General features: G+C 37.1%; 1 protein-coding gene across 1 annotated transcript in view; it reads right to left on the reverse strand.

Annotated features, from left to right (window-relative positions):
* The window catches only part of MRC1 (mannose receptor C-type 1), a 38917-nt gene extending 23556 nt beyond the window's left edge, over positions 1 to 15361 (reverse strand). Inside the window, exons 1-10 of the mRNA XM_053466547.1 lie at positions 15175 to 15361; positions 12679 to 13077; positions 11442 to 11615; positions 6170 to 6331; positions 5553 to 5666; positions 4481 to 4627; positions 3379 to 3561; positions 2746 to 2903; positions 1758 to 1871; positions 1032 to 1147 (exon numbers count right to left, since the gene is read on the reverse strand). Coding sequence (XP_053322522.1) covers positions 1032 to 1147; positions 1758 to 1871; positions 2746 to 2903; positions 3379 to 3561; positions 4481 to 4627; positions 5553 to 5666; positions 6170 to 6331; positions 11442 to 11615; positions 12679 to 13077; positions 15175 to 15229 — 1622 coding nt within the window. The 5' untranslated portion in view covers positions 15230 to 15361. The remainder of the gene's footprint in view (positions 1 to 1031; positions 1148 to 1757; positions 1872 to 2745; positions 2904 to 3378; positions 3562 to 4480; positions 4628 to 5552; positions 5667 to 6169; positions 6332 to 11441; positions 11616 to 12678; positions 13078 to 15174) is intronic.
* Positions 15362 to 22443: the final 7082 nt, after the last annotated feature.

Genomic DNA, 22443 nt, shown 5'->3' on the forward strand with positions numbered 1-22443 from the left:
TGCTTAGGCATGAAAGGCGTTGGATTGTCACTGTCCTGGCGCTGTGTTTCAGCGAGTTCAGTTCTCGGTTCTGTTTCTTTAAGGTCTTTCTGTACACATTTTTTCTGATTCTCCAGATTGTAATATATATATATATATATATTACCATTGTCACGTAAACTCAGTATTCAGGATTACGCAGTATTTATTGTTCGTAACTGAATGTTTTTGTTGACTGCTTATTTATAGTCTAGAACAAGAAATACCCAAGTATTTAATAATAATAAAATGTTGACTTATAAAAAATAATAATAATGTTTTTTTTAAACCATTCTCATACTCCATACATTACTATTGTCTCGAAGACCTTTGCCCCACATTTTTTCTCTAACTTGCTTAGGCAATTATTTTTCTTTATCAGCCCTCCTTTCCTTAGAAGTGACCTCTCAGGGAAGTTAGATTTGTTTACATGAAACATCAGCAGATTTTAAAATATTTGATACCAGTCTCTTGAAATGAGAATTATCAGGACACGGCAAAGTTTAAAGATAAACCGGATTCAATTCTGTAAGGGTAAAAATGATTTTCCCATAACAGTAAAAAAAAAAAAAAAAAAAACTTTTAATGGGGGCAAATAAATTGGTGTGAATAATAGCAGTGATCTGGAATAGTAGCTCACTTCGAAGCAGATTATATCACAGAAATCCCAGTGATTATTGCGATTGCAATTTTTTGTTTAAAGAAAGAAAAGAAAACTTTTTTTTGTAACTAAATGCAATTTTATAAACATCAACCTTAGTACTGTTAAATGCCCAAATTGTTCCCAGAATTAATTATTTAATTGTGTAAAATCCTGCCTCATTTACAATTTTGGCCAGGGACACTTAATTGCCATAGGACACAAAAACAGGCTGAAATAAGAGATAAAAGCCACTAAACTGATAAGCTGAAAAAAAGGAAAGGAAAAAATCATCCCTGTGGTAATGACCTGCAAAACAAATATATGAATAGCATAGTTTTACGGAATTCATTTGTTTTAATAATCAAAGTACCTGTCTTCAACGGTCATCAGGAAAGCTGAATTTTGATGACAGGTATCATTAGCGTCTGAAAATGATGCTGCTGTTTCACTAATAAGGTAACAATAGAATCCATGTCTTTTCCAACCCTGTCAACAGAGAATAAATCAATTTTATGGGATGCATGTATTTTTGGTTCATTTCAGTTATTATGTATGAAATATTTTATATATGCATTATGTATCATATAATGTATAGGTGATATTTTGTTTGCTTTTGTAGGTGTTAGCATGCACTCAAGTGATTTAATTTGTCACAATTATAATTATTTATTTACAGTATATAGTGCCAACAATTTACTCAGCTGTTATCACAATCCCTAATTTCCTGGGGTTGGCTGCTCAAAGTGTTCCCTCTCCTGGGTGGATCCTGATCCTGGCAGGGTTTGCCACATGTAGGGGTGGGACTAGCCTCAATTTGAATATAAAGGGGTGGGACATTGGCAGAGAATGGCAAGAGTGGGCAGGGAATATGTGATCAAACACTTCCCCCCTGCGTGGAGTCCCCGGGAATCAGCTGTTCACCTGGAGACTCCAGATAAATCTCAATAAGTTGCCAGGAATGTTAATTATTGTGTTAGTTTTTATGTTTTAAATAGTTTAGAAGTCTTAGTTAAGTAATGTGCAATAAACTGTATTGTAATATGCTATTATTGTAATATATGTTCTTTACTGAGTTTTACTTTCACTGAAATAATACCTTCTTGCAGCCTTCGTCGACAGTAATCACATGATCAGGATCCAACGACAATGGTTTCCTCTTGCAAATATATGGAAACTTTTTTTCACACAATTCGTCTGACCAAAGACCTTCCTGAGAAAAAATGAAGTATTGGTATGTAAAGGATTTTCCAATGAACCCGGTTCTGATGATTAAAATCCAGTCTTTGAGGTACACACAAATATATTTCATGAACATCCTATAAAAGGTCTCGTTACAGAAAGGTCCCAAAGCCTTTTTATTAGGTGCTCCAAGAAAGAAGGCTGTTTATATACCGTATTTATCGGCGTATAACACGCACTTTTATATCTAAAAAAATAAGTTTAAACCCTACCTGCGTGTTATACGCCGATAACTTTCTGTGCTGCACGATCTGCAGCCGCGTCTCCCGCACTTCCGGTTCCGGCGAGGGTGCGTGTTATACGCCGGTGCGTGTAATACGCCGGTAAGTACGGTATATTCACAATTTTTATGATATAATGCAGTACATTTTTGTTTCTCTTCCTCAATACCAACATTATTTGATACATTTAATACCTTTGCACTTTTCATTCATGTTGCATACTGTGTGGGCCTTCTGGAGAGGGGTTTATTTTATTTTACTAGTTGTTTGAATTAAGGACCATAAACATTTTGCCTTCTTTCAAGGCCCACCCGGGCACTCAGACTGTAATCATCATATTACTATCGTGATGACTTCTTTCAGAACATAATTTAATGTAAAGAGAGACACAGGTCAGAGGCAAGAAACAGAGATATTAGGCTCAACACTCTTCCATAAAACTGGGCCCAGCTTCTATCACAACCCCTAAAGTCTGATTTTGCTATACCGCTTCTCAAAGCAATGTTGTGTATAGCCCCTGTATTTTTTCTTTTACAGATAAAGATAATTGTTTGACAGAATTCTCAATCACAAATAATAAATCAAACAAGGGAAAGAGGCTTAGAAAAGGAAAGGGTGCTGAACCTTGGGGTCAAGTGCAACACAATCCTCCTCTCGATTGTCCAGATGAGATGGTTCGCCTCTGCGCCACGTGGTGTACGTTACAGGCGTTCCATCACTCCACTCGTAATACAACTGAATTTTCAGGTTATTCAGTCCAATCCAAACCCGAGTCTCTTTACCTGCAACAATTGCACAAAATTTCAGGTCAGAAACTCAGAAACCTCGATTCTCAGAAACAAGCTGTGGTATGGTTAATGAAGAAAGCTTTATCACATTGTAAAGAAACATTTGATGACTGCAAACCTCCTAATGTCAATGACATTAACGAGTAATCAAATACAATATTAAATGAACAAGCACAGACAGGCCACTTGTGCATTGTTTTTACATGGTACAGGACCTAACTCTGTCTCACCCACTCTCTATAGCATGATTTCTGACACTTTCATGAATTATTATTGTTTAAATATTGTGTTATGGTTGCATATAAGCTTTGCATATTGCATGGAGAATGGTATACTCAGTGACACTCAATTCAGTACATAAGGGAAAGAGAGCCATGCTTGAAAGCTTACAAATGTAAATATATATTCTATTTTGTTGAAAAAAAAGTCAAAGATGTCTCTTCTGCCTTAATACAGGCATGCTACTTACCAAAGTCGAATTGAGAAATAATAAAACTTAATTCTTCAACATGGTGCACACTGGCCAGATCCCCTTCTTCTTTCCTACACGAAGACAATGCAGTCTTCCACATTTTAGTTTCCTTTTTCACGGCATAGCAGTGTCCAGCGTATGGTATCCAAGATGGTGGACATTGGACTGGGTCGTCAGTCTCTGTAACAAATTCTGATGTTAATATCAGTAATCCATGAGCTTCTAGCTTATGCCTGAAATGCTTTTTTATGTCTTAACATCAACTTATATTGCAACAAAGGTTTTACTCAGTAGAATGGCTGCTGGCCACCGAGGTTGGTATGTGGGGCCGCTACCCTGGTATAGGTCTAGGACAGTGCCTAACATAAATATATTGATGGATATGTGAATGTTACTTTTGGGTGCTGCAGTAGAGTTCATGTTAGTTGGAAGTCAAATTAGACTTACATGAACTTGACGGCAACTCACAAATGTCACAATAATGTCACAATAAATAAACATGCTGACCGTGCCTTTTGAAATTATAAAATATAAATGACTTATAAATTGATTATTAACCAGGAGGACCCAGTGTGGCCTCCCTTCCTCTTACACCTCAAGTGTGTGTGGGGGGGCATAAGTATCTATATGTATGTGAATAACCTGTTTTTGCTCATTCCCCCATCCTGTATACTGTATTTGTCCTCTAAATTCTACACAACACCACCCAACCTTTAGAGGATTAGCCCAAATTACTTGACTTATGTAGGTCCAGCCAAACCCTTCCTGCAAGAGAACGTACTATGGTTGCGGACACTATGCCACTGAACATACTGATATGTATAATGTGTATACAAAAATCCCTGCGCCACTCTTTCCTGCCCAGATGTCCCTTCTTTTTTAAGAGTGCTCAGTACATATGAATTGATCACAGTGTTCTACAGCACTAAAAGTGACAATAATGTTTAGATAACAGAGGTTGGACCAATAGGAGAGATGGGGGGGGGTTTGACAGGATTCCTCCCTCCCCTTTTCCCTGTTGGTCCAACCCTTGTCTGAATCATACTATAACGGGGTATAAGCAGATGCAAGCGGATACAGCTCATTCCGGGGCTCCTACCAGTTGGCAGTAGAAATCTGCTTGATGTTATGTTGCCTTTCTTACAAATGTATCCAAGTTTTTGCCCGCATTCCCGGTTCTCCCATTTTGCATTCTTTCCAGGGTTTAGAGCAACACAATTCTTCCCAGGTTCTATTGATGGATTTCCTAGGAAGAAAAAATAGATACATAAGTAACAGATCTCCAACTGGCAAACAAAATGGAAACAACGCTCTACACATCAGTTTCTAAAAACTTACAACCTAAGGAGCTATTGGAGTTTGTATGTGCAAATAAGTCTATGTGCTCACTTTTTTAATGGACACCTTAGACCATTGCCAGTACAGCCCATTTTGTGTTTATTACACCCATTCTTTTCAATCCCAGTGCCTTCATTTCATTGGGATTGATGTGATGATTGTGTGAGAACGTAAACCCATCGTTCCAAGCTCCCTACAGTTCTTGCCAGCATTAAAGTCAAATTGCAGCCACACTCTGGACTCAAATTTTGATGCATTATTGACACCAATCCAAAAAAAAGTTTCACTTTATTTGATGTTTTATATCATTCACATAGAGGTCAAAAACAGGAAAGCAAGAGGAGACCAGGACTGAATATTCAATGACCCAGTGTTTGAACTTTTGCAGGAAAAAAAGAATGAGCGCTACATGTTCATAAAGTAGTCAGCAATTCGTGAACATAATAAACTGATACTTTACTTGAATATATATTAGTTGACATTCAAGTTAGGCATTATTTTTTTCTTCATTCAGTGTGTTGTATTGCTATTACATGCGGCTGGTGACAATGTGTCAAGTTGTTATAGGGTTCTGTCATTATTAGTGGCAACTAATGGCACATCAATAAATGAGGTAGAAGTCTTTATTCAAGGTTTTGTTATGGTATTGCTGGCCATCTTATATGTCGAGGGCATCATTCATGGACTGGAATTCTCCAACACACAGCTCACAGTTGGCTACAGTTGTGTGTGGCTTCAAAAAAGGTTTTCAATTATACAAAATAATGAGAAAACATTGATAATATTAGCTATAGCATTTACATTTTTAAAATGACAAAAAACATCAAACTCACCTGGAAGCCAATTAAGATAGTTAAATGGGTTTCCACTGCTCCATTGCCAACCAGTATTGAAGTTTAAACTGTTAAGACCAATCCAAAAAGCGGTATTGACATTATTTGTTAATCCTGGCAGAAATAAAAAAAATAGATTATTTGGGAAGATAGCTTGAACCACAGATGTCCTCGATCTGCTCAAGATTTCAGAAAGGCTTCTGCTGCCCTATTTACAAATGTGCATCCATACAAAACTAAGAGCATATGGCACAGAAGATAACATGCATTAAATAAAACACTAGGAACAGTAGATCTCATATCTTCCATTTGATTGAGGCGTAATTATCATCTGTCTCCTTATCTGCCCCTGCCTCCTCTATACTTACCCATCCATACCAGATAAAGAATTTAAATACACTAAAGGTACAGTATTCCCTTCTCACTTCAGCATTAACATCAGATTGTATTTACTTAAGCTATCTTTTGCTAAAAAAAAAACACAACAAAAGTATAAACAATTACTAAAAGTCAAGATCAACATATTTTCTTTACACTATCGCTAGCGACAAATACACCTTCACATTCTATCGTCAACCTTTGCGTTAATCCTGCTGCTAAACATGAATGAATCTTACCTGTGAGATATGACTGCTCGAATATCTGTGTCACACTTAGTAATTCAGAATCTTGTTGTTGGCAGCTTCTCCGTGCTTGGTACCAAGTAAGTGCCGAGTTTAAATTCATTTGATAAAGGACACCAGTCATGGGATCAGTAAACCAAAAAAAGTCTTTAGAGACTGGGAAGACAAAATAAATGTACTCGGTCAAATGCTATGCATGATGCTATGAAAATTTTCAAATGTTGGCCATCTGACATTTTTGTTCAATTATTTTTTAATACAATTATTCATCAGAATCTGCTGCGTTGTGATGTTGTTCTTAAAGAACGTTGGCTTCATGTTATTAATATTTCTTAGTATAATTTAAGAGAATTTAACCCATATTTTATTTTGGGCTTCACAAAGTGAGTATGTGGTGACCCACCATTAGGTCATATCAGGTTTTGTGATCTAAATGGCAATACTTTTTGATGCTTGCATAGAAACATTTTTAGTTTCAATATCATTGTGTACAGGGCTGTTCTTTGTATAGGCTAAACCAAGGCAGTAGCCCCAAGTTGCACAGTAAGGAAGGTTCTAGACTCATACTCAGGGCCATAACATCAATGGGGCAAGAGGGGCAGCTGTCCCAGATGCCACAATGTGAGAGACGTGCTTGAGCCATCCAGTAGCAATAGCCCTGTGCCCCTTTCTTCTTCAGCACCGGATGGGACCTCTGTGGACACACATATTTCCATCTGTAACCACCATAGCCACAGATGCCACATTGGGCCACACAAATGTCACCCTAGGACCCGAATCACACTAAACCACACTGCTGTGATTATGTAGACAAAGCTGACCACTAACAATAATGTGCTGAAATGACAATCCAGATTGTCTACATCACAACTGTAATGCTTAAAAACATGTACTGTATAAAGGATGGCCAAACCAAGACAATCAAGCACTGGTAACAACTCACCTGTTACACATACTCATGCCCTAACAATAGTATGTAATACTATGTAATATGAAGGAATTATCGCATGGTCTATACGGGGCTTTTAAAGTAAGCTAGTATGCCACAGAATGGATTTTGAAGTCTTAAAATCTAATGGGTTGGTGCATCATGAACAGCATGTGAGGGAATTCAGTGCCAAAATATACTCCATCTGTATTGTGATGACACGAGGACTTAGGTGTATGAACGTTCATAAACTTGGGGGAGCGCAGAAATATTATTATGTTGGAATTATTTTGTTTTATAAAAAAAATAGGCGGCTCCCGCATATGATACAATAGGAGACGCCAAGATAATACACAAGTAAAAGATACTACGCAAATACCAAATATTCATAAATTCTTACAAATCATTCATTAGTGACCAGTTATCTATGCTACCACAATTTAAAACATATAATAACTGTGTCGCCATTAAATTATCGCATTTGACCCTTGGCAAATACGTGGAGGTATAAATAAATATATAAACTAAATGTGTTGCCCTTAAATAAAAACACCAATGTGAATAATAAATTAATAAATCTTACCCAATCTGGTGATAGAAACCTAATTACTAAACAACTCCTTCCTTGGTGTATTTATTTATTAAGTAATCATAATATGATATGATATGATTTCTAGAAGAAATTCTAGATATTTTTTATTATATTTGAATTCTATTTACATTTATTTATGGTATATTTTATTAAAGCATATCATTTTTTGCCATAATACACTGTAGTGGTGTAAAATTATTTACATTTATTCTCCAGCACTGGCTCGCATGAAAGTTCCAGGGGGTCTAATGAGACCTCTCATGTGAATGCACAGAAAGTGCCCATTGGCTTTAGTGGAAAAAATATAGAAAATTTGATTATTTTTTTTTGGCCAAAATATTGTAGCCACTAAAATACCACATACGTTTTTGGAATAACAAAATAATCTGAAAACCCCAATTTTAATTCATCTTGAAAACACATTTGTGGATTATTGTATGCAGATATATGTTACAAATCAATGAATTTATTAGTAAAAGGATGTCCCCACTCGAAACATGGTGACCACCAATTATCTGGTTCTTGTCAACCAGAAGAGGAAACTCCGAACGACTTTCAGACATGTGAAATGATTTCTTTTGCTCTGTCCATTGTTTATTGTGAACCTTTTCCTCCAATTTAATCTTAACTGCTAAGTGTACTATCAGGAGAACAGGAAAAGGAAGCTGTTCGTATGACTGAAATTCTTCGTAGTGTCCTGGGCAATGCAAAAGTTTTAGACCTTCTGGGTCACATCCTCCTTTTCTTTGGTTATAAATCACATCAAGTGGAATGTAAATAAATGGAAAAAAAAAATGAAAAAATAAGCTGACTAATCTTATCTCATGAGAAGTTTAATTCCAAATAAAAAAAAATAGTTTTGTAATAAACAGCATTTATTTTTACATGTTTTATCTGATGGCCAATATATTTAAAACCAAAAGGAAATGCAGGCGCTTTTTTTTTTTTTAAAAGTGCCTTAAAAGTTAAAAATGAATTAAAAAAAGTTGGGATCTTGATTAGAAAATATTAACGAGTGCTATGTAGTTAATAGGGGTAGTTTAATGCCCCATACGGTCCCACCTACCAAGATATATTCTTTAATATGCATTTTTTTAACTGTCCAAAAAAATATATTTTGCTGAAAACATCTCCTGCAATGTCTGCAACATCTCTGGCAAAACATCTCCTGCAATGTATATATTAGGTGGGAGGACAAAGACAGCAAATGCTGGGGACTTTTTTAGTAGCCCAGTTGAGAGTATTATATATAATTGGCAGCGTAGAATAGAACTTAGTCAGTTCCAGGCTCAGGTTCAAACCCTGAGAGTTCCCAGGTAGGTATAGAAGGGATTCTGATAAATGTGAATTATATTTATATATTGAGTTAACGCTGCACTTTACAAACCAAATTCAAGTTCATCTAGTTTTTTTACCCACTATAAGATATAGAAGGTTGACCCAGACCCTGTCAGCTTTCACCGTGTAAAATTGCTCCCCACAGCAGTTGATTTGAATCCACGAGTTTCTCTCACTAAAACAACTCTGTTGCACTGAACTTGACAATTGGACTTGGCTGCTAGCCTAATTTAACTAAACCTCTAGTGAATAAACCACAACGTTTCATTAAAATCTGCTGACAAGAAAGCTTTTCTAGAGCAGGGACCAAACAAATCAAGTAGCCGGGGAAGAACCCCCTTAAAACCAATGTGCAAGACATGTTTCCTATGACCATGCGGGTATTTATCACCCGCAAAAGAAAGCATTGCCAAACAGTGGCATATTCCAGCCTAGGCTATAAAACCTGGGAAAAACATTTACAAAGAAGACTATGGATCTCTTGGTGTATTTACCCTACAAAGTCTCTGCCTAGTCTATAATCTCCACAATATGTTGCAGCTGGAATGCACTTCCTCCCAAGGTGGAGCACCAGGGTATGACATCATAACCCAGTGCTCTCTAGATAGGATGGCAGTTTCCAATGTACTTGGTGAGAGAAACCTAAATACACCACTGTTATCCTGCAATAAAGCATTGTGTATCAGTAATAAGGAGAAAAATGTGGGTCTATAAGCACTTTTGTATGAAAATTGTTTTGTTGGTCCCCAAGAAGACAGAGGCTTTTCTTGGTTTGCGGCACCATTTACCCCAGAAACATATTTACAGAACAAATGGTAGATTCACCTAAACTTTTAGGACCTCAGAGATCCCATGTTGAGATGTTTGAAGAAGGGACAACAAATGTTCTGGAAGCTCTCTGCATTCTACATTTTCTTCTACCTAACGTTTTACCATCACAAACTTCCAAAGGTTTCCAATCATGGTCAGACTTAACGTTTCCATAAAATGACCTTTTATTTACTCTGATCTCTGTCTACGTAACATTCACATCTATACCAGAATTACTATCACACTCTGTGGGTGGCTGACATGGTACATTCATGGAGGTATATTCACTAGAGAGAGAGTTGACAGAAAAGTTTGAGGGAAAGTTGTGTTCCAGCTCCTTCATCTCAATATACATTAGGTCGAGTCAACTCAAGTCAGCTCCTGCTACAGGAAGAGCTTGGCTCGACCTAGATAATGTATAGTTCAATCAGAGAGATGTCTTTAAAGGCTCCCTACTTATTAATTATGCATTATACAGGGCCAGCTCAACCCTTCTTACTAAAGAAAAAGTAAGATAAAACCACAATTCTCTTGACCACTCTACCTCTGCCGTTAAAATACAAAGCTGTTGCGGCAGAGAACAGAATATTGTCTGTTAAAATACAAGGGCGATATTTTTTAGATGCATTAATGCGTTCAAATCTGTTGAACATTTTGTAAACATGGCTTTTTGGTCCGAGCTAATAACTAATTGAATTGATAATTGAAGTTTTGCTGACTTAGAGGAAATTTATCATGCGATAAAGGCTATATCCCTCGCTGACAGAAAAACTACCAGAGGTCAAGACTCTGAACAGATGTTTGGTGCCATGCAAGCACTATATTCTGTTATTCTGCCCATAATAACATATTGTTTGGATCCACGAAAAAAGCTAAGCCAGGTTCTGTTTTCTATACATTTATTTAATTGTTTGCTATTTTAGGAAAGACTTATTTTAGATGAACATAAATTATACAATGAAATTATATTTAAAGTTTATGAGGGAAAGAGCTCTTAAATGCACAATATTATAAAAAAAAAGAAATGGATAATAAAACATGTTCAAAGTCAATGTATTCCAGTGACAATGGAAGGACTAGATCACCAAATAGCGGTGATCTCCCTGGATTTAGTAGTATGCTAACCTCATGACTTCACTTCAAGACTAATAGATAATTTGATCTATACCAATTCAATGCCATTGTTGATAAACAGTCCACTTTTTGAAATTTTGGGCAACTTGCATAAGGCACGATAACGAATGATGGAATCTACAACATGCATATTGGGATTGATATCTTCCCAAACATAATAAACAAAGCACTATATATTCAAACATTCCATGCAATCTAAAGCTTCTTGATAATTTGTTTATTCAATAATGGGGTTTGTTCTCAAAGCTGGAGTTTCAATGCTTTCACTGCGCATTGCACATGGCTAACCCTGACAACATAATAGTTGATAGTTAAATTTAAAAAGATCCCATCGATTTACACAGGGACAACCAAGCTCTTTTTGTTGAAGATGTTCAAAGATGACCTTTTACAACGCATGGGAGGTTTAATTAAAGACTTGCAATAACATTACATTACATAGGTAGGAATGAAATCAAACTTACCTTGGGATGGACAGAATCCATACAATTTGTCTTTGTCATATTCTGATGTTGTCGAACACCAATAAAGTCCGTCAGACCTCCCCTCCAACGTACAGTCTGCATACCACTTGTTTTTGTATTTAAAAGGGAATACACATGGTTGACCATTAGCATTCCCCTTTATTGTATAGACATCTGTTGAAGAAGATGACATGACAAAAATACAATTATTTTGCCTCGTACAAAATCATATCAACATGTAATTAAATGGGTTGGTAACATGCATGATTTGTTTAATGGGCCCCTGAACCATCTGTGTCTGAGGCTCCCTCAGCTCGTAATGTAGACATTGAAATCTAAAGGTCTTCTTCAAGCCTGGCCTTAAGAGCTTGAATTATTTGCTGAGTATATTAAAAGGTATTCCAACTTCTTACATTTATCTCTTCTGTTTTACGATAACGTACAGAAAGTACTATCACTAATATTACTTATTTGTAACTTATGTGAACATATAGTTTATGGCAGGATTCATATTTTTTCAAGGTACAAATATCTAACATAATCCAATTCAATTTCCATTTTAATTAAATTGTCAGAATTGTCACATATACACTATATACACTATATGACAAAAAATATGTGACACCCCTTCTAATTCATGGATTATTTTAACATGCAAGGGGTATACATATGACCAGGGCCGGCCCAAGACTTAATGCCGCCTGGGGCGAAGTTTAAAATGGCGCCCCCCCCCCGCCGACGCCGGGGGGGCGGCATTTTAAACTTCGCCGACACCATTATCTACCCTAACACCCCCCCCAAGGGACTTACCTTTAAACAGTCCTGCGGCAAGTCTCCCTGCTCTGCCACGGTGCCGGCTTGTAATGCTGAGCGCCGTAAATTGACGTCACTTCCGGCGCTCAGCATTACAAGCCGGCACCGTGGCAGAGCATGGAGACTCGCCGCAGAGGAGAGAGAGAGAGGGGGTAAGCGAAAACCACTCGGCGCCCCTCTCTCGCCTCCGCTAAAAAAAAAGCACTTGGGGCGGCAAAGTGCTGCCCCTTCAAAAGTGCCGCCTGGGGCAATTATCCCAGTCGGCTCCATTGTAGGGCCGGCCCTGCATATGACCATCCTGCATATAAGTACTCCTGAGGATCAAATGAGGAATGAGCAGAGTAGATAGCACTTGTTTGGTTCCCAAAGTGTATGATTTCACCTATTTGTTTGGCAAATACATTTTAGATTCATAATCCCTTACCTTCATAGGCCTTAGTACATATATCATCGGTGGTTCCGTATACCTTCCACCTGCTCCATGCTCCAGATCCTTTGTAAAGGATAACTTTATCTTGTGTGTTGCCATAGTTCAAATACAGGTTTTCTCCTTGAATTGCAAAAAGGGTTTCATTCCTGCATTCCCATTTCTGAAGTTCACTTGCCCCATCACACGGGTACAGAGTCACTAGAGCAGTGTCTTTCTTGGCAGAGACCCCCAAACATTGTTTCATACCAACATTGATTAGCTGGTGTTCAGAAATCCATCTGAATTTGTGAAAGTCGCTGTTGTCATTACAAGTCGCAGTCGAGATTTGGCCAGAAGCGAGAGCTCTTATACATTTTTTATGATCTTCATTGTAGATTAAAAACTTTCCGGAATCTGGAAAGGAAACACAATGTATAGAAATGATTTTGGTTTTATCTGCTTACACACACGCAATGCATTTAAAACATATACAGTAACACGTGCACGTTACTGAAGGAGAGTACTTTTACTCTTGATACAGGACCAGTATTCTCTTGTTTTGATGTGGGACCAATACTCTGACACAGCTTTGAGATCTTTCTTTATAGGCACTGATTAGTGGGCAACAATTGCTGGCGCATTATGCGCTTCCAGGTCTGGTCTTTAAAATCTAGAAGTCTTGTCACCCCATACTCATACATACTAGTACAAGTACAACTAGTACCTTTTTGGAGGTCATGTGCATTGCTGTAAAACTTATTAACAAAAGTTCCTGCAAGCTTTTTCCTGAAGAGCCTATGCTTTTCTGTGTTATATTATTACATTACTAAGTCGCTATTATATGGTTACATTAATATGCCTCAGTTTAAAACTTTTAACGCTATAAACTTTTAACACACTTGAGGCTCGCTCACATTAAACAGATATGTTAAACAGATGCTCGCACTGGTCATACTGCCATAGTGTTATGTGATAAGCCGGCTTTGAAAACTTCATTCATCATCCTTAATCCTAACAGTATCTGTAACTAGAATTCATCATATATCTCTAGGGTGTTTTTACCTTTCAGAAGGTAAAAACAATTATATACCATTAGAATAATAAGATGATGGGGCCCCCTGCGAGATGTACAGTTGGGCCCCCATTCTCCTCCGACACACATAACAGGAACATAAAAGGGTCTAATAACTTTCACTGTCCGAGCTGTGATAGAATGGACATTGTCTTCTAGGTTTTCTTTCTAGAGAAAAAGCATCATCTATACACATATCGACATATAATAAAAGCACTTGTATTACCTTACAAGGGAAATCTAATCAGTCTACATATAGGACTGACCCTGGGCCAAATACCGTACATCACAAACTATTCAAAGTTCAGAATAAAAATTGGGCTGAGCAATTTCTGGCATTATTGATTTGTGGACTCTGACTGGTCCTGAAAGTAACAATTCATATGGGACTTCATAATTTCTACCATATTAAGTTGACAACTGATGCCTATGGAATTACAGTAAATTTGGTGGCCCACTGGTCAATACAGTGGATTTTGTCAATAATTTCACCTTGCATCCTGCTAATTTAAGGTTAAAAACTAAAGAAATAACTAGTATATAGGATTCCAATTGTGTTTAATATATATATTGTATATTACAATATATATATACGTATAATATATGTAATAATATTACAATACATATTGTGACCAACTATATTGGTCACAATATGTATTGTTATATCAATATAGGACTATAAGGATATTATTATTAACAATTTATTACATACAGCCAGGAGTGGGCTGCCAATTGCCCTCTGGACTGTCCCAATTTGAAGGTTTTGAACCACTTCCAGAAGCATTTTCCCTATTTGTGTGTCTGCTTGTGTGTCATTCTATACCGCAGGCAATCTAAAGTGATATAGGTCATTATTAGACTGGATGTTGTAATTGATCAGGACTGAATAGTGGATGCTGAGGGTACCATGTGTCAAATACAGCTTCCTTTTTGGAGATGGACTCATGTTTGGACCATGAGATGCCAGAAGTCTCTTTTAGCAACATCGAATACTGTACGCACACAGAGATCCCTAAAATGGCCAACAAAAACTCCTGGAATATCTAGCAATCACTGCACACAAAGTATATAAACCATATAATATATATAATAGGTTTATTACTCATATACCTATTATATATATATATAATATATATAATAGGTATATGAGTGAAAGCTAATGTCACTTTAATTGTAAACATGCTTGCAAGACCATCTGATTACCAGAACGATGCATTATTTACAAAGCTGCAACATACAGGTATTATTTAGAACATACTAAGCACCAAGTTATGGAAGCAAAACTCATACCAGCATAGACCATATTCTAAAGAAAATGGTCAACAGATCACAGTTTAAAAAAAAAAGAAAAGAAAAAAATATGGTCGCTTAGTGATTCTATTCAATTTCTTGTGTAAACAAAAGCTCAAAAAATGACAAGGATAATGTAAGCAACTTACCATACTGGAGTGAAGTCTGAATAAAGTATAAAAGGATTACGAAAATAGAATACATCGTTAAATTTTCATTCTGTTCTTCAAATTTAAATGAAAAGGTTTTGGATCTGATGCGCCTGGTGCGGATGTTTTAGTAAAGGTTGTTTAGTACCAAACTTGTTCTGCAACAACCAGGGAAAGTTCTGTGCTCTACATGATAAGGAAATACCCTGTCACATGGAACATTAAAGAAAACAGGAACTCCCATACTACACTTTGCTTTCCTAAGCTGATTTCCCTAAGAAAAAAAAAATGGTGATAATCTAAGTCCTGCTGTATTCACGACATATTTTCTGTAATTTATTTGCTAATACTTCTGATGAGTCATTTTTTTTTAATAATTTCTTTTTTCTTGATAATTTCTTAAGAACAAAAAAACAGCTGATCTTGGCAAATAGTTGTTGTTATGATTTATATAGATTTTTGTATTCGCTCATATTCTTATAGGCAATGGTAGTTTAAAATTACAGGAAAGTGGTAGAGGGAGGCTAAGGAAAATTGATCAAATAAAGATGATGGGGGGAAAACATGTATGTTCCATATTCCTTTGGAAACTCGGAGGTCTCTTCTTTAGACAACTGAGGCTCATCATTCTATTCTACAAATATCATTGATATTTTTAATTGAATGGATTTCATTTAATGATCAAGTTAAAGATAGAACAACCATAGTGTATATTACATAAACTATTTGAGTAAGTACATGTACTAAAGTTTATTAAAGAAGTTTGGAGAGTTCAATCACTAACCAAAGTTTATCAACTCAAGTAATACTAACTTAATTTGTAAATGATAACGCTTCTTTACTCTACATGCCATATTATATGGATTCATGTGTGAATTGATCTTAAAAGAGCACACTTGAATTGGTTTAGTTATTTTATATCTAAACAAATTAAAAAAAAGAAACAAAGGAAAGAAATTGCTGATTGATATGTGCACTGATCAATATGTATTCCTGCGAAGAGAAGATACGTGAAATAGACTAAAATGTGCTAAACATCAGTGTAAGAGTAACAATCATAAGAAGTACATCATTTAGCAAAAATTATACACTATTAGACCTGTAACAAAAAAACAAACATTTGATATCAGCAGTGATAGAGGAAATGAAAACAGTCTACTGAAGAAAAGAAAGACATTTAGAGCAATCAGAAACTTCCCATTATATAATATCAAAGTGTCTGACAATCTCTGAAGGCAGAGGCGTAACTAGAAACCGCAGGGCCTACACATGCATGCTCACACACACATGTACACATGCATGCTCACACACACAAGTACACATGCACGCTCACACACACACACACAAGTACACATGCATGCTCACACACAAGTACACATACATGCTCACACACACAAGTACACATACATGCTCACACACACAAGTACACATGCATGCTCACACACACAAGTACACATGCATGCTCACACACACAAGTACACATGCATGCTTATGCACACACACACACACACATGTACAGTTCCATGCTCACACACACACAATTACAGTTCTATGCTCACACACAAGTACAGTCCCATGCTCACACACACACATACACATCCATGCTAACATACATACATACATACAAGCACACACACACATATATATATATATATATATATATATATATATATATATATATATATACACACATGTACATCCCGCCCCCACTTACCTCTCACCGCTCATGCAGCTTCCTCTTCGGCTGGTCACACACTGTGTGGGCAGCCTTGGTTTTTTACAAGACCCCGATATGCTCCTGTCTTTCCTAGCCGGTCCAAAATACTTTGGAAAGGACCCGGTCTAAACAATTTTGAATTGGCATGAGGAGACAGGAAGAAGGTGTCGCAGGGGTCGCACCGGACCCCCTAGAGCACGGACCACGTCGCAGCCGCGACCGCTGGGACCCCTGTTTTTATGCCAGTGTCTGCAGGTAGACATTATGAAACATCGTAGCATCCTAGATACGCATGTTAATAAAGAGGAAAGAAGACACAAAAACATGTGAAATCATATAAATATTTAAAAACAGGCCCAATGTGAATAGAAACAGAAACATTGCTAATAATTTCATAGAAGATAAGAACCATTTAGCCCATCTAGTCTGTTTTTTCTCATGTATGTTAAAATTCCCTTGCTGAGAGGATTAAGTGAATAACTTACAGGTCACTAAACAGGCAGATATTCTTTTGCAATGAAAATGAAAAATGGAAGTAAAACAAAAGTAATGTAATACATCTGAAGGTGATTAAGTATAATAGCAAGAAATGTTTCATTTGGTAAATAATAAGATCAAATTAAAATATATAAGAATTAAGAATAAAGCTTGAGCTACTGGAGTCCGCCAAATTCTGTCAGAGAGTGTAGGACCAATTTGCTCCATTTGGATTCATTTTCTTAAATAAATGATCACTTGCTGGTGCCACTTTTAAGCCAATTTTATGAATTTTCTGATCAATTGATGAAAACACTGATTATTAAAAGTAATTTTTTACACAGCTTTGTGTCTTAAATATGTTAATGCAAAAAAAATAAAAAAATAAATAAAAAATAAAAAAATATATATATATTTTGACGAAATTAAAACAGGACAGGAAATGGGCTGAGCTTTACTTGTTTTCCACACTCAGAATAAATTGCATTAAATTAAATCACGGGGAAACCAGAAATCTAGTATTTTTTTGTCCTTTACCAATAGCATACATAGATAAAAAAAGAATAGGGATCACTTTTTTTGTCGCTAGAATTGTTGTTTAGAACAATGTGTTCTCCAGGAAATTAATAATGCTGATGAAATTCATTCGAAAATGCTTTATGTGCAACATAATTATGAGTAATAAAATGTGCCATATTCTCAGTATTTCACTGCCAACAGGAAAATGGAAGCTACGAACAATGCACCTGCCTCAGGAATTGTTCCATGAAAACTTTCACTCATAGTATGTTTTCCCAAAAGTGATGCATTTTGGTGTTGAGAGGACTATAAAGTGCACACATTAAAAAGTATGGGTGGGATTACTGTTCCTGTTTTAAATAGATAATGTAATATATATTTAGGCATAAGAACCTGGGCTTTTCTATTGCAGAAGGATGACGATAGCAATCTAGCAGACAGTAGTCGTTGTAAACGCCAGGTTATGTTTCAGATAGCAGTTGTATGTGTGGGTTAAACATTTCACGGTGGACTACAAAAAGATGCTTGTAGGACATGCCATCATTCCATTTTCTCATGTTTTGAAGAACATTTACCTAGGGCACAGGGAACCCTGGGGGCTGTATGGCATAATTATGCCAAAGAAATGCAATCTGGGCATAAATCTATATATTTCCACAAATTGGAGTTTGAACCAGTAACTCTGCTTATTACACCTAATCGTTACACCACCAGGCAGCTTTTGGGTTGCTGATCTCTCTACCTTAGGCATAAGATACTTCTCTGCTTCTGCCTCACCTGTGGCACTCTATGGCAATCAAGCATCTATAAATGCCTGGGTATACTCGTAGCTCAGCCCTAGGACATTGTGTGCGTGGCCCTGTTTGTATCCTGAGGGGTGCTGTATCGCTACTTGTTATTTGGATTTTGACCCTGAACCTGGTTTACCTCTTGGTACCATGCTACCAACCATGCTTGGCATCTGCCCCAATGTGCCTGCTCTATAGAAACTGTTACTGTGAGCCTGGCCTCAGAATGCTGGTGTTTTCCAGTTGTGTCTACAGATTATGCCAAAGGCTAAAGCAGACAGCCATCTGCAACTTGAGACAGTAACGGGTCTCCCTCCAGCCAAGTTAAAAGCCCAATCTGGCTCCAACCAGACCCAGCAAACCTGACCCAGCAAACGTGCCCCTGAACTTGGTTTCCGGGGATTGTCTTCATTCTACCAGAGGATCGTGGGCATTGAAGTAGAGAACAGTTTATATGTCAATTCCAAAAAGAAAAAAAATATGCAAGTGCGAGGAATCCCATGTTAGGTTTTAGACATGTGCAAACTGGCCAAAAACGATTAAGACAAGCTTTACGGTTCGTTTTTTACCCATTGGTTTTCAGACAATGAATTCTGTTTCCTGCCCATTTGTTTTTGAAGAAAATCGGGAGGCCTTTTTTAGATTTGGAAATGAAATGCCCACATTTACTCTTACTCACTCACTTTCTCACACTCTCACTCACTCTTACACTCTCATTTTTCTCTCCATGTATTTTAGAAGTTCATGTGAAGGGAAATATTACCAATTTGCTGAGCAACTTAGCAGCCCCAATATCCACGAAATGCAATTCTTAGTCACTATGTACACTGAGTCAACTCTCAATGCACACCCAAAAGGCACTAATGACTCAAACTCATGTACACATTTAGCGAGCATAACGCACTACACAGTACAGCGAGTGCTATTTTAAAAAATCAACAGCAGCAGAAAAAGTCTAGAAAAAGCAAAACTAGCTGACGAAAAAACTAAAGATATAGTGTTAAATCAGTAATTAACGAAAATTAGTAAAATTACAAATTCAAGATTACTTATACAGATTAGTGTAGTTTATGTAGTGCATGAATTGCCTGTATTTAATTCAATTCATAAAATTCAACAATTTTTTTTATCAAGAGCTACTTTCTTTCTATGTTTAAATATATTTTGAAAAGTCCCAATACTTCTGTCTATATAGTATATAAGGTATGGTTTTCTCAGTTGAAAAAAATGCTTTTATGTCTCAATTATAATGACCAATATTCGGTAAATATATAAACATTTTTTTGTTTTCATGAACCTTTCTCTTACACATCTTCGCCTATATTCCCATATGGCAATCTATCATATGTCCTGACTTCACAAAATTACAGAATGAATCGTTAAGTTGAAGGTCATCGACCAGTCAATAACCTCTGATGTTTCTACCCAGTTTCAGTACAATCATCACATTCATCACATTCCCCAGAAGAGATGAGCAATGATATCCCTTTAGTTCAGAATATCTCGAAAGTGTAAATATGGCATTCGTAGTTTATTAGAAAAGGAAATAACAAGGACTTCTCTTCTCTCAAAATTAATTAGCACAGGTTTCCATTGAGAATGTATAAGAATATTATACTCTCTCAAAGACTTGATGACAGAGACAATATTCCTCAAATAAAACATTTATTATACAGAGGGGTTGTTACAGTAGGGAGGGTAAACCTAGTATGTTGTTACAGAAAAGCAACCTTAAGTCACAGATGGGCCACAGGAAAGCGCAAATCAACTGGGGTGTCTCCTCTGTGCCCACAACCACTTAAAACATACATGAGACCAGGGCCGTCCCAAGGCAAAATGCCGCCTGGGGCGAATTTTAAAATGCTGCCCCCCCCTTATCTACCCTTCCTCTCCCTCCGTCCCTGCCGCCCCCCCCATCCACATCATTATCTAGCCTTCCCCCCCCCCCCTTGTACTTACCTTTCAGCGGTCCTGCGGCGAGTCTCCCTGTTCGGTCTCGGTGCCGGCTTGTAATGCTGAGCGCCGGAAATCTTCAGCATTACAAGCCGGCACCGAGACCGAACAGGGAGACTCGCCGCAGAGGAGAGAGAGAGGGGCGCTCTCTTTCTCTCTTTCGCTTTAAAAAAAAAGGGCTTGGGGCGACGAAGTGCCGCCCCTTCAAAAGTGCCGCCTGGAGCGGTTGCCCCACTCGGCTCCATTGTCGGGCCGGCCCTGCATGAGACAAAAGGCTATCCTGAGTCTAAGACAAGACTGATGACCAATTAAGCTCTGTCTTTAAAGTAGGAAAACTAGATCAGCCAAACAATTCTTAACTGCTGTTAAATTCTTATTAGTAAATATGTATTATCGGACATTAACACATCTGGCTTATAATAGCTGCTCTCTGGGTGCTTTATGTTGACATTGACCCAAGGCTGTAGACTAAAGCCCAGTATGCGCCTTAGTGCCTGAGCACTGGAAAGATAGCGTGCTATTTTGAGAGAGTTTCACGAAATACTTTAGTAAGAGGTAGTAATTGTGGAAAGAACTGAACTTTATTTATCACAGGACTATGGTCGTATAACTTTGAAAAATGAAAAAGGTTTTCTTGCAGCAGAAGCTCACTAGGGTTGGATCTTCATAATGTATAGTGAAGTCAAGGAGCTGAGACACAAACTCTCCTGTCAAAGCAGTTCTCGTTTTTTGCATAATAGAATGTGTTCAGGCAGCTCCATATAATTTATTTGTATGTATCTAGCTCTGTTATTCTAGCAAAATCTACTAAATGAATTCCCTCACTTCTTATCGTACTGCCTGCGGTGAGCAATACTTTTAAATTGATGAAAGAAGGGAGTAATAACTTTTAAACTCGTATTTACTTCTTAACAGGATAGTCAGGGATTTACCAGAAAAGTATACAGAAAAATGTGTGTAATCATTTAAATATTGATAGGACCCCGGGCAAGCATTTGCTCGGGCTCCTCCCACTCCTTGACTCCAAAAACACCCCTACAAAAAAAAGAAAAAAAAACATTCTGCCAGAAATGCACCAAGTATTAGGTGAACTAACCACATCAAAGCTATTCAACTTCTTCAATTTCTCACCATTGATGGCCTCTTACCAGAGATAAGTCTTCATTGGGAAACCATCTTCGTGTAATATTTTACAATTGTAGCAAGCAGTGCAATAGTACAATATCCACGTGGTTAGTTCAATTGATACATTTTAGCATAGTTTTGAATGACTGAATCGTCATGGATTTACCAGAAAAAAGGGCTATCCCAAAAGCTACCTTCCGATGAGATTTATTTCGGACAGCTGCTACCAAGTGAGTTAATAATTTGACTTTATATATTTCATGTTGTACAGTCCACTGCTAGGTAATATTTGTTGTTAGTATTAATTGTTTTAATAACAATTTGACCTACAGAAACAACAGGTAAGGAGGGCCCTGATCAAAAGAGCTTACAATCTAGAGAACAAAACAGATAACCATAAACAATATGGAAATTCGAAAATTCCCAAGCATCTGGATTGTCTGGGCATGTATTTGGGCATGTTTTTATTTGCTGTACTCTTCAATCCATCCAAACAATAATGATCCATAAATACAATTCAAGATTATCAAAGGAAGCGGTCAAAGCCAAGCAAGGAGATGATAAGACTTCTGATACTTTAACTCGTAGGTATACATATATAAGATATGGTGTAAATTGTATGAACATGTAGGGTTTTCTCAGTTGATTAAATATATATTCTTTAAATATTGTTTTAACGATTCTATTCGC

The sequence above is a fragment of the Spea bombifrons genome, chromosome 5 (genome assembly GCF_027358695.1).
Source record: "Spea bombifrons isolate aSpeBom1 chromosome 5, aSpeBom1.2.pri, whole genome shotgun sequence".
NCBI lineage: Eukaryota > Metazoa > Chordata > Amphibia > Anura > Pelobatidae > Spea > Spea bombifrons.